Source organism: Apus apus, chromosome 18 (assembly GCF_020740795.1).
Source record: "Apus apus isolate bApuApu2 chromosome 18, bApuApu2.pri.cur, whole genome shotgun sequence".
Taxonomy (NCBI): domain Eukaryota; kingdom Metazoa; phylum Chordata; class Aves; order Apodiformes; family Apodidae; genus Apus; species Apus apus.
Window position 1 is genome coordinate 829,591 of NC_067299.1, and position 13,422 is coordinate 843,012.

The window sequence follows — 13,422 nt, forward strand, 5'->3', positions numbered from 1 at the left end:
AGATCAGGCAGAGTTGCTAAGCAACAGTGCCTGGCTGAAGGTAGGATGGCTAATGCCGTGTGACTGCACAGCCTGTGGAAAAAAAGGGGAAAAGCAGCTATCTGCTGGGAGCAGAGATGAGCCCAGCCCTGAGCTGCTGCTGGATCCTGAGCCAGAGCACAGCACCCACTGAGCCCTGGCCAGTGCCTGGTGCAGGCAGGAGGAGGGCTGAGTCCTCCTGCCCGGGTGCTTGTGTCCCAGGGACTGCAAACCAGGCCCCTCCAGCCCTCCTGCAAACCCAGGGCCCCCCCAGCCCTGTCTACACCTGACCTTGCTGTGCAACTTTTCACAGGGCTTTTCCTTTTGGCTCAATATTTATTCTCAAAATCCCCTTGAAGCACAGTCTATGGATACAGAGAAATTTTCCCACCACCAACGCCAGGGGAGCATCTGACATCAGTTAATCTTTAAGGTTTTTTTTGTTTGTTTGTTTTCCTTTTTTTCCCCTTTTTTAACAACTAAATAGCATAGTCAGGCACACAGCAAAGAACAGCTGGTCAAGGTCTCCTCCCTTTCACTGAAATAATGCAATTCTTCCCAACAGCACTTTCCTTCTGGCTAAAGCAAAGGACACACTTAAATCTACCCACACAGTTTCAGAATTTAATTTCCAAACTCAAAACAGCCAAGACAACCAACTGGCCACAACAGGAGTTCTCAGAAAGGGCACGCACAGCTCAGAATTTACACCAACAACCTGCCTTTTCTGAACTTGGGTCTTCATGGCATTTTGCAATGAACACTATCAGGACGTTAAATTTAGATCCCTACATTTTGTGCTGTGGTAGCTGAAAACATCCTCCTGCTGTATCTAGCAACACCTGAATGGTTCTGATCATCCAGGCAAGAAGTGCATCCAAACACCAAGTGCATCTGCCTGGATCCCATAGGGAGGCACTTGGGTCACTATTATGACAGCACATTTGTTTCCAAGACATGTAATAGGCACAGGCTCTCTAATATCATAAAATATCAGGTTATTAGATTTGCACATACCTTACCAGGGAAGCCTGCATACAAATGGGTCCTACATTGTTCCAGCTATAAAATCCAATTTCTCTTTGTTCTAGCATTAGCAAATTAGTCAGGGGAAAAAAACCCCATGAACTGACCACTGCGTACCAATAAAGCCACATTCAGCCCCAAATGCTACAGCTGCTGTTTCACACCAAGTTGTGGCCCAGAAATAAGCAAGCAAAACCAAAGTGCCTAGAACTCCTGAACAGCACAGCAACTAATTGTCTCCTATTTAATGGCATTCAACCTCCATGTGCAAGTCAGCATGTCTTCTTTCTCTCTGGAGGTTTGGGTAAGCAGGATTTTAAAAAGAAGAACATTTAGCTAATCTGATTTGCATCTCTTAGCTTAATGTAGTGGTCCTTTAAAATAGAATCAAACTTCACATGTTGAAAAACCAGTGTAAACAAGCCCAACTGAGCTTTAGTGTGCGTTTTGCTGCAGGGGAAACCTCAGCTGGCACAGCTGCACCAACAGCACCCAGATTATTTGAGCTATAGCAGCCTACGAATCTATTTTCACACACTGGATTCTAGTATTTCAATTAAAAAAAACCCAAATCAATTAATTTAAGTCTAGATTCGTAAGAGATGAGAATGCTGGGGTATAACCATGACCTTGTGTTTTCATTACAAGTTGTACTCCTGAACATGGTTTTCTCCATAACCCCTTCCTCAGGGGCAGATGCATGAAAGGGCTCTGGTGAACTCAAGACGTGTCGCACGTCCTAAGGACACCGTGGCCCCATGGTTCAACCCCAGGGAGACTGGCTCCTCCAGGGCATGTAGCTCTGGCCCTAAAGAACAGCCTCAGGCCAGGGCCAGCTCTCCCTGCTGAGCTCCAGGCCCAGAATGAAGCACTCATCTCTCTGAGTCACTGGCAACCCTAGGAATACCTTCAGGGGTCCAAGATTTGTTTGGCTGTTCTTGAAACAAAGATGCTGGAGACAGCGATCAGAGTGGCACGCTCTGCCACTCAAGGGTCCCTGCTCTTCATCACAGCCTGGCACCTTATCCCAGGCTTCAGCTCGCTGAGCCTTGGGCTGCCTGCAGCAGCCAACATTTTCTGCCTGCTCTGTGCCCTGTTCTGGGCTGAGCTGCCAGGGCCAGGAGCTGCTTCTGCCATCCCTGCTGCAAACCATCAAAGCTCGAGTCAATCCTGTTTGGCTCACCTCGTGGGCACAGGATGGATCTTATACCCGCAAAGGCCTGGGAGCACAGACTCACAGAAGCCTCTTCACTGTCTCACTGTGTTTATCTCCTTTTTGTTTGAAGGAACAAAGAAATAACCCGGGGAAAAGCCTGCAGTTTACACAGGAGGTGCTGCAAGGTGACTGTTGCACAGTGCCAGCCAGCCAGATGCCCTGGATGTACAACGCACAGCCTGCTTTCCTGACAGATAAAATCCCAGTCCTCTAAAAATCCCCGTTCCAAGCACGTTTCACTTTAGTTTAAAGAGAATAAATTTTCAGTTTCTGCATTGATGAAAACCAGCACCCCCCATTGAGCTGCTCAGCAGGGCCTCCTGCCTGGCTGCACATAACCCCCCCCTGCCCCCTGGCCAGGGAGGGCACCGATCTGAGCTGGGGGAAGCAAAGGCTCATGGAGGAGGAGAGCCAGGCACGGAGGGAGCAGGGACCACCCTTGTGAGCAGCCCAGCCCAGCAGCTCCTCTCTGTCTGTCCCACACCTGCTGCAGCTGCTGGCTCTGGGAAGTGGCTGCTGGTGCTGCCAGAGCAGGGCAGGGGGGCAGAGGCATTTTTAGCTCACAGCTGAACTGGCATCAGTGGGCAGGGTCAGACTGAGGTGTGAATGGTGCAGTGTTCCCAGCCCCAAGAGGGTCTCACCACTGCGTGGCTGGGCTTGTTCCAGGCATGGATGAGAAAAGAGGTGCCTTAAGACAGGGCTATTTTCACTGGATTTAAATGATCAAGACTGTGAATCTTGAAAGACTATCACCCTCCTGCAGCACGTGGCCAGACACACACCCTTGCTCTGGTATCATCTAGCAGGGAGATGGATTCAGCTGTCATCAGAGCACACCCTGCTTATTTTGCCTCCACCCTGGTGTGTGCCACCAGCCACTTGTCACACTGTGAGACATCTCCATCCCTGCGGATGCTGGAAGTCCTGCCCTCCATGAGGTCTGGGGCCTGACGGATCCTTGTAATGACAAATTTTATGCTCTTGGGATGTTTTGTACCAGAGAAGCTACTGCTTAGATGAAACCAAGGTGGGCAGCAGACTGAGTCAGGGTTGCATTGGTAGTTAAAACACTAAGACAAGCACAAGATCTCCCTAATTTTCCCTCCTGCAAGCTACTGGCCTGCTCAGTGCCAGAGCCCAGGTGGTCAAGGAAGGAAAAGGCCAGGAGGGTCACAAGAGGGAGGTGTCAGGAATGGAAATACAGAACCAGAAGCTTCTGTGGATAGAATTGTTTGAAATCTGTTCATGAGACATGACCCACTTTCTCCCGTGCATGAGCCAAAGAAGCTGGCAGGTCCTGCACACCCCGAGCTCAGGAGAGGCACTGCGCCCAGGGCTCTGCTCAGGCCCGAGAGGAGTCTCTTCCCACATGGCAATAGCTCTGGATGCCACTGCAGGAAAACTGCCCAGCATCCTCCTGCTCTCCCTGCAAGCTAGTAACGTGTTCTCCACCAACTACCACCAAACCAAGCAGGCCTGGGCAAGTGGCCTGGTCTTGAGCTGGCCAGCCTTCCCTGAACAGGGAGCACTGCTTGTCACTCCACAGTCTCTAACATTTTCTTCTGAAGGGAGAAGGAATCATGGGCTAGGCCTGCAGGATCTTCCCAGCCACACCCCCACCTCAACTACACCCTCTGCTCACCAGCACCCAACACCAACCACAAGAAGTTACCAGTGGTTTTGGTTTGAGATGCACAGAGCTCTGGATGGTGCAGTTGGGGCAGGCAGGGCTGGGGGATGTGGGACCTTAGGGGCAGGCAGGGCTGGGGGGAAAGTGGGCAGGGCCTGGGAGAGGCTGTGCCCAGCACAGCTGGGGGCAGAGGGAGGGCTGGGGAGGCACAGAGATTGTTCTCATTTAAAACCTGACAGTGAAATCAAGTCATAGTGTCCAACAGCTGCTATTTTTTCCCCTCTTGTGTGCTCCATCTTTTATATTCCAAAACAGTACTAATTATGAGTACAAAGAGACCCATGGTTTGTGTCTGCAATTGAAGCAAGAGGGTGGTCACTGTGCAATGGCAGACAGGAGTGAATAAAGAGGTTACAGGGCTGGCAATCAGTAGGGACACACTTGTCCCCTGTGAAACGCAGCAGCTTTCGGCAGAACCACTTGGCTTCTGTCCAGAACCTCTTGAACAGGAGCAAAGCTGCTACACTGGCCCCATTCCACTTTTTACACTCCCTCATCCTTCAGTAAGGTCATATGTATAAGTAGGATGCTCAGAGGCAACTAGGCAACTAAACACAGAACTGAATGGGACAGAGTATGATCAAAATGCATCAAAACAGTAGCAGCCCAGAACTCTCCTTGCATGGACTGTCCTCCAGAGATGTCAAAACATTTTACAGTGGCAGGCAGGGTTACTCCCTCACAAGAGAAAGAAGAAAGCAGATGCTGAAAGGTGAAGTGACTGGCCCAGGATTATGAAGAAGGTTAAAGTCAGGGCTGGTACAGTTGCCTGGAACACGCAGCAGCAGGACAGGATGGCTGTACAGCCCCAACACCACATTCAGCTCTACTTAAAAGAGCAGCTTTGGAGAGAAATGAAGTATAAGGGAGAAACAAGAATACAATTCACAATAAAGTCCACAATGAAAGGAAGAAAGAGAAAGGCAAAATCTAAAATCTGTTATTTTACATGTGCTTTTACGGGGATGCAGCTAAAATTTTTTGAACCAAGCCCCAGGATCCATGGCTGTTCCATTCACAAGAGCAATACCCCTCCATCCATTAGCCACAGATGATGCTATTAATAGGGAGATGTCTAGTGACCAGAGATCAGAAGCGCTCTCAGCATGGTAGAATTAAGCTACTTACCAGCATTCAGGTGACAGTCTTTAATCTGGAACTGAAGCTCGTTTTCATTTGGAATATCCTTCCACGTTGCGAGGAAGACCTGGCGCTCTAGAAACAAGACAGACAGTCAGCATTCCTAGACCCTCACAGGACAGGGGCATTCATTCATTCACCACAGAATGATACAGACACAAAAGATCTTTTGGTCACGTTTTGCCCTTCTGTGGTCAGACCCAGGATTTGCTCCTATAACAGCCTCAGTCTCTTCGTAAAAGCAGCAAAGCTTGGATGGACTTTAGAGCTCCCAAACCAGAGAGTGTCTTTACCCTATGAGATGTTTGCAAACCAAGAACAAGCAGGATTTGACAAGAAAGAAGGAGACCCACACATTCAGGATTAAATTATAGTGAAAGCTGCTTCTCAAGCTACTTCCCAGCCAGTTCAAACAGCAATTTAATAAAGGTGACCAGGAAGACATGAGCTACAGTAAAAGTGGTATGGGAGCAAATCCTAGACCAGTCTGAGGGTATCAAACCCTCCAAGAAAACCCAACAAACCCAAAAGCAAAACAAAATCAACAGAAAACCCTCTGATCAGCCTCAAAGAGAACAGATTTACCCCTTGTCTGGCAGAGAGAATCAGAGCAGAGGACGTGGGTTCTGGTAACTATTGGGAGTTGCAGGACAACAGGGCCAGGTTACCGGAACACTACAGATCAGTTCAGGGTGCTGAGGTGTGCCAGGATGAAGATCATGGCCAAGCACATGGGAATCCCAGCACAGGAGAGCTGCACCCAGCTGGGCACTGCTAGCATGGCCTGGCTGAGGGAGGCTGACCACAGATCCAAAAGCACTCACCCATTTTGCCATCCTCTACGAAAAGCACATTGAGAGGAATGAGGCAGCTGAAGTAAAAGACATCAATGTTGTTCTTCACAGCCACCTATTACAGAAGAAACAGGGGGGTTAAAGCATCTCTGTCAGCTGGAAGTCCAAAGGGATCCCATGACTCTGTGCAGCCTCATCGCCCGCCCAGGCACCCTGGAGTGCTCCCTCTGAGCAGGGACCAGCTCTGGATGTCAGAGCGCCTGAGCTTCTGGGTGGTTTAACACAAGGATCAGTCCCATCCCTCCGTGCTGACTCCATTTTCAATAAAAGCTGCTCAGTCTTCTCCTCTCAGCACCTCACCACACTGCTGCTGAGGCAACTGTCTGGCAGGGCTCACAGCCAGCAGCCTGGCTCTCCTCTGCTCTCCTGCAGCCTGGCTCTCCTCTGCTCTCCTGCAGCCTCTCCCTCCCCTCATTCTTCCACCTCCAAGGCACGTTCCTACCTCCTGGCTGCACACACCTAGCATCACATCTGTCATACAGCACAGCAGCTTCTCCATCACCCCTCTCTGTCACCTCAATCCAGTAATTCTCTGGCTCCATTCTTCATTTTCACCCCCTGCTCTCAGCCATGCCTGAACACGCAGACTCCTTTATCAGTCCCATCTCAGCCCCAATACTTCCTAGAAGCTTGAAGCAAGTCCACTGCCTGCAGCATCTCCCAAGCCTCCTGCCTTTACCTTTGTGAATGATACACAGTGAACACATGCTGGGGGTTGATTCCTGGAAGAAGAAAGCCCTGCTACAGACTCATCAGGGCAGGTAAAAAAAGATACTTTGACCAAAGACTTAATTACCAGTGTCATTAAACTGAATTGCCTTTTATCACACATTTGCCACACTACTGACTAATCTCTGCTAACACAGAGAGCAACCTCATTTGCCACTTTCCCCAGGCTGAGAGCTGTAGCAAACAGGAGCCTTGTGAAAGCTCCCTGTCAGAATACAACACAGAAAAAGGTAGTTCTGGGCTTTTTTTCTGTGCTGCTCAGGCTCTCCTCACATCATCCCACGTAGTGATGTCCTGTCTAAGGAACACAGTTCAGCAGGCACCTGCTGTGGATCAAACCTGCCCTAGGAGACACCTACAGCTGAGGCAGTGTGGACAGCCCTGAACTGCAGAAGCTGCCTGAGCTCCTGCTTCCTTTGAAAAATCCCAGGAGGAGTTCTCCCATTTGTCACCCAGCTGAAACACAAACCAGACCATGCTAAATGCTGAGCCAAAGAAATAAATTGACTGCTACAAAGATCTGTGCCAAGACAAACTCCATTCACATTTATAATTACATGTATTAGTGTCCTGCTGAGAAAAATCTATTGTCCCATAGTGGCAGGGCTAGAAAGACATCCCCAAATCTTTGTAAAAACAGCTGTGGAGAGACAAGGGTGGGGAATAAACTACGGAGTTCAATGCCTGCAAGCCAGAGGACAAGCAGCAGGAGATCAAACTCCCAAAAGATCTCCTCCCGCAACTGGGAAGGTCTCAGAAGTGCAACGAGCAGCAGAAAGGTGGATGTGACAGCCTGTATGGTTTCTACTTTAATCAGTAAAGGTAGCAGCTTACATTTAATTGCCACAGTCCAAACCAGCTTAAGAAGGGATTAGTTTAAAGCTCACTAAAACCATGTAAATGACAGTGCAACCTAGAAAAAAAAAAAAGGCAATGGTTCTCTGTTCTAGGGAGCTGTTACGTGCTGTGATTGCTGGCATCACACTCCCGAGATGGAGTGTCTAGTGTTTGAGCTAGAGGCACCAAAGCCAGTGGGGTAGAAGCAGATTGGTGGAGGAACTGAAGTGATTCACCTCTGCAAAATGTGACTGAACAGACTGAGTGAGTAGCCAAAAATACACCTCTGAGTCTGGGAGGGGAGAGTAGCCATTCCAGATTCTGTGCTTGGATATAAATCATGGAGATGAGCCAGAAGAGGGAATTCAGGCTAAGTATCTGGGAAAACTCAAGGGTAAGAATTATTAAGCAACACAAAAATCTCCCGAGGAAGAGAGATGCTCCAGTGCTTGGAGTATTTAAAATCAGCCTTGACAACACTCAAATAACAGGAACTGGAGCAAAACAACAAAGCATAGCAGGGGCTACACCGCATGACTTAAGATCCTTTCCAACTCAGATTTAATGATTAATTGCCTTGCCTTAGAACAACAGAGATTACTTAGCTTTTGTAGCTAATTGTTGTTGCCATACAGCAGTGGTTTCTTCCAAGAGGGGTTGGAAGGCAGCACCTTCTCTCCAGTCACAGTTCTAGAGGCACACTCCAAATTAATATGCTCACCCTGTCCCTGCAGTTACAAGAGAGCTATAAAAAGGTATCTGCTGACCTGTTTCTCAACTCTGCAGAAACACACTGAGTAAGCTGCTTTGGCTCTACACTGGAGAGCTACCCAATTAGGATGCTCTGAAGTGCAACTTTTTCCCAGCAAAGGAAAGCAAAGCCCATGCCAGCCCTCCTCCCAGACTGCATCACTGGGCTCAGTAATGACACGTGTCACCTTGCAGCCATCTGCAATGATGCAGAAATCAGCTGTTACAAATAAGATTTGCAACCAGGAAAGGAAAAAGCTAGAGTCTCCTTAAACCTATAGCAGATGGGAACATTGGTCTGAGACAGTCATTGACATCTAAAGCGATACCAGTAGCTAAGAAGTCTCCCCAGGTTTGATACACTTGAAAGGCACCTCCATGTACATTCAATAAATCCTCCAGCCCAGACTAACTTTGCCTGTGGCTCTGCAGCTCTAACCTGCCAACCTGGACATGAACTATTAAATCTTCAACAAGACCTCCACCTTCAGACATTTGAGAGATGAAACAGAAATGATGTAAGTAAGAATGGCCATCCATCTACGATCTTTCCAAAAGGAGGAAGAAAATTTAATATTACTACCTCGGTGAATTTAGTCAATCAGATGACAAAGCTTCTGAGGAATAAAAGTCAAAAGGTGTCAAATTTTCAATTGATGCTTCACTGCTGAAAGGTGTGAGGCCACTAAAAATAGGCACAGGGTTTCAAATCACTTATGTCTTGTTCATGATCCAACTAGAGGAAGCAGAACCTCTAGAAATAAGTCCTGAACACATCTGCTCACCTTGCAGCATGAGCAGCCTTCTGATGTCCTTTGTGGCAGTGCAACCCCTCTGAGAGCCAACACATGGCACTGTGGGAATGAGGTACCTCCTAAGAACAATGCTAGGTTATCTTCTTCAGTAGGGTAGGTTTCTGATGCTTTATATCCCAGACTTGAGCATGAGAACTGACTTTCAAAGACAAGTCTGAAAGCAACACAGATGCTTTCCATCAGCAGCAAGTACACAACATTTCCACTTGGAATCCCATTAGCACCTACACTAAATTAAGGATTTGCTTCAAGTTGGTTTTTGCTTTAGATCCTGGTAACAGCCAAACTGCCAAGGCGAGATCTCCCCTCCTCTGCAGAGTCTTTTTTACCTCTGCCAGCGCAAGGTCGCGGTTTACCCTGTGACAGTCTGCTGCTCTGGCTGTCACCTGTCCCCAGGCAGTGCCAGCCACCTCACTCCATTTTGCGTGGCAGGGAGGGCTCTGGGGATCCTAGGGGTGCTCGGCAGCGATGCTCTGCCCGCAGGCACAGGCAGAGCAGCGGGCAGGGAACAACCTGCTGCCGGGAAAGATGCTCTTGTGTGCCCGGCTGTGCTTGGGAGTTCAAACTGTACATTTGATCAAATGTGCTACACCATGTGGCAGACCTGCCCTTGACCAGCAAGCCAAGAGCTCTCTGCAGCTGAGCTGGGAACTGGCCATGGGTGCCAAGCTGTGATCGGAGCCGTTGAGGCAGGGAGCTCCCAGGAGGGCTCTCTTCTCTGCTGGAATAATGACCCTCGCTAGGAGAGGCTGTTAAAAACCAACCTAGGCAACAAACCCAAGAAAGCAGCTTCCACATCTAGCTAATCAAGGCTGTTCTGTGGTATGTGGTCCAGTAATTCTGACACAGCTCACACACAGGCAGGTGGTGTGCTGTTTATCAAGCAGGCTCTGAAGCGAGAACATCTGCTGGCTGGACTTGCTGCTCACGTTGATTCTCAGCCTTGTTTTTTATGGAGAGTTGAATGTGTGAAATCCATTTCCAAGCACCCAGAGATCTGCATTTGTGACCCGAGATACATTAACACATCTGATGAATGAGAGATCCAGCAGCTCTGCACTGCAAGCACGACACTGGGGAGTGGAGGAGCACAGGGGATGAGTTACAGCAGAGCTCAGCATGGACAGGCAAGTCCCATCAAGTGCACTACCAAGACCTGTCTTTACTCAGTGAGGACACTTAAAAAGCTGCACTTCTTTTGTCTTTAGATAACTGTTTTTCCAAACTCACTGGAGGACACAAAAACGTTCTGCGCCTCACGCTGCTCAGCAGCATTTCCAAGCGTCAGTTCTCAGGAAGATCAGCTGGCAGATCCCTCCCTTTCCAAACTCGCCGGATCATTCCAGGGGCATTTTGGAGAAGGGCAGCTCTGGCTCTGTCACTTGCAGGCTCTGTAGCTGCAGCAAACAGCTCTGGCAGGTGACAGCAGGTAACACTGGGGGATGTAACACACTGGCTGTCCATGCTAAATGTGGATCCCAAGAGAACAGCAATGGCTCCAGGCAGACTTGCTACTGCTCCGGGGGTTCCTGCAGCTTGTTGTTGATTGTATTGTCTCCTGCAAGTGGTTATCAGCTCACAGAAGAGATTATTGTCTTCGTGCTATGACAGGCCAGGCCTGAGCTCTGAAACTCTTGCAGCAGGCTGGCTCTGCTTCTCATGTTTCCAGGGTCAGGGGAGCAATTCTTATGTACTCAAATTAACAAATCAGGTATTCTGATTTCACAGCATTCCACAGCCCTTCAAAGGTCATTTACTAGGAGCAGTGGTTCTCTTAGGCATAGAAATGCTCTCATCACAGGCATTTACTCTTCCAAATTTGACTTGAAGAATTGGAAAGAGTTTCTGTTACTCACCAATCCAGATCCCTATTTCAGAACCCATTTTCCTCTTTGAGAGCTCAAGGTCTCACACCCATAGTGGCAAAGTCTTCCTCATCTTCTTGTAAAAATGGCTTTTTTTGTTAACTTGTCAAATAATTGAGTTTTTTTCCATGACTACAAAAATGTTAAAATTAAACCAGCTGTATTGGGTGAAAAATCAGAAACAGTAATAAAAATAACCTGAACAAGACCTGAATTCATTACTTTTGAAACAGTTGCCTAAGGAACGTACAACTAGTCTTTGAAGTTTCTAATCAACATGACAAAAAGCTGAAAGCTACCAGTTTGGTTACTGCAGGACTTATTTTTCTTGTTACTAAAACAACAAAAAACCCACATCAGAATAGATGAACATAAGGTCCACAGGTTCAAACCAGTCCTGCATCTACCTCAGTGCTCCCCAGCTCAGAAAAAAGCATTAAGCAAATGCAACTTGATGAGTGTTTTCATTCTTCAATGAATACAGAAACATTTGTATTTCCTACTCCTGTATTATGCTATAAATTGCTCCCTAAGTAGGTCACCAAACCCACTTCTGAATGTTTCAAGACAGATAATTTTGACATGAAGTGACAAAACAAACCCAGAGCCTTGGCTGTCAGGGCAATGACAGATCTCCATCAAACCCACTGCTGTCACAAAAGTAAGGGGAGTGCTCTTTTTAACTTGGCATCTGCTATCATGATTCAACCCTTTGCAGAGAAATATACTATTACTCCATATGGCAGCTTCCCTGATTGTAAAAGGGCAGCCAACTTCTATGGCAATGAGAGAGCTAGCAAATTAGCAACCAAGTCTGGCACTAATGAATGCTCCGCTGTCTCGATAGAAGGTAGCTGGAGGTTTCCTTGCATGTTTTCTCTTTGCTTTGTTCTAGCAGAAGATGCTATAAGAAACAAGTTGTGTTGATTACTTCAGAGATCTAGAACCCAAATACTTCACTTCCTTCCTGATCAAAGGAAGCAGCAACTTGAGAGTGTCTCACTGAGGGAGTCTGCAGCGTTACAGAGACAGACCAGGCCTCTCACCTGCTAAAGACTTCCAGATTTCCTTCAGAGCAGGAGGTATTTACCATAGCTGACTCAAATGCAGTGATGCAACCACATCCTTGTGTCCTGGACACAGAGGGAACCCAAGCTGGGAGGGCCCTCTGTGGAAGAGCAGCACCTGTAACTCATGACTGTCCACGTGCTCCCTGATGGCAGGACCAAGCTGGGGCTGCTCCTTCCAGCGCCACAGAAGCTATTTCAGGCTGTTTGCCCAAAGACTCATCAGTAAGTCATAAGCCCCAGAATAGAAGTCAAAAGAAGGCAAAAAAAAACAGTTGCTCAGGAGGAATAAATAGGAACCTCCATTGCATTCAGTTAATCTAAAAAGAGAATGAGCTGTTTAAAAATACTCCCCTCAGTGGGCTGCTATGCTACAGGAACCCAACCTAGATCCATCTCCTGGAGACTTGAGGCGAGTGAGATATGCTGCAGTGCAAGTTCACTACACCTTTGGGATACTGGGAAAATCATCCTGGAGGACCCAGCTACACACAGCAGAGACAGGAGTCACTTGCTGAGCTCTGCCCCACGGAGTGGTTGCACACGGCAGCAGTGGGGAAAAGCAGCCTTCCAGAACTGCCTGAGGAGCACTTCAAGACCAATGCCCCCAAGACACACCAGGACTGATGGAGACATTGTCAGGTCCAAACCAGCAGGGAACATCTCTCTGGATCTGTCATGCCTTTATCAGACTAGCAGGAATAGGGAGTTCTGGCCAGACTCATAGCCCACTTCCATGAGGTCTGCCTACTTCCCCTAGACACATGGTAAGACTAGAGTCTTAACACATTGTGTTGAGCCAAATAAAATGGGCTGAGAACTTGCTGATCTCCCCTCAACTCCAAACAAGGCAGTCCTTACCTGGAGGTTGTTCAGAGGCTCCATTTTCATGACTGGTCCCAGAGTGTTGAGGGGCAGGGAGACATCAATACTTTGGTTTGGCATCAGAGGTGTGTGAATGGCCAACGGGGTGCTCGGGATGACCCCAAAGCTGAGCAAGAGAAAAAGAGAGGTGATGAGAGCCCTGCATTGCCCAACATCTACTCCTCTTTTGCCAAGCACAAGCTGGCTCATCTTCCAGTGACCCCTGAGCTGCCCTTGCTGTTACTCCATGGGAGGAGCACAGGTCTCAATGTGCACCACAAAAGACAAAGTAGGACAAGGCACAGGTAACTCAATCCAGTCAGGACAACAATCCTACCCAGGGGACCAGCATCTGGGAGCTGTTCCATCACCTGCAGGGCACTGGTCTGTTGCTGAGCAGCAGCCTGCCCTGCAGGGAGTGGCATCTGGACTCAGACTCAAGCCTGTGGGCTCTCCCTTACAGAGCTGCAGAGCACTAGGAGTGTATCACACTGCATAGCTGATACATCATTGGGAGCCTTGGAAGGAGGAATTGAAGCCAACACAGAACA

The 13,422-nt window shown here is 48.3% G+C and overlaps 1 protein-coding gene across 4 annotated transcripts in view; it reads right to left on the reverse strand.

The window, feature by feature from the left end:
* Nucleotides 1-13,422, reverse strand: part of AP2B1 (adaptor related protein complex 2 subunit beta 1) — a 69,308-nt gene that overhangs the window by 5,807 nt on the left and 50,079 nt on the right. For all 4 annotated transcript variants that reach the window (XM_051635486.1, XM_051635483.1, XM_051635485.1 and 1 more), the window contains 3 exons: nucleotides 12,869-12,998; nucleotides 5,915-5,999; nucleotides 5,079-5,165 (listed from right to left, as the gene is read on the reverse strand). In XM_051635486.1, coding sequence (XP_051491446.1) covers nucleotides 5,079-5,165; nucleotides 5,915-5,999; nucleotides 12,869-12,998 — 302 coding nt within the window. The remainder of the gene's footprint in view (nucleotides 1-5,078; nucleotides 5,166-5,914; nucleotides 6,000-12,868; nucleotides 12,999-13,422) is intronic.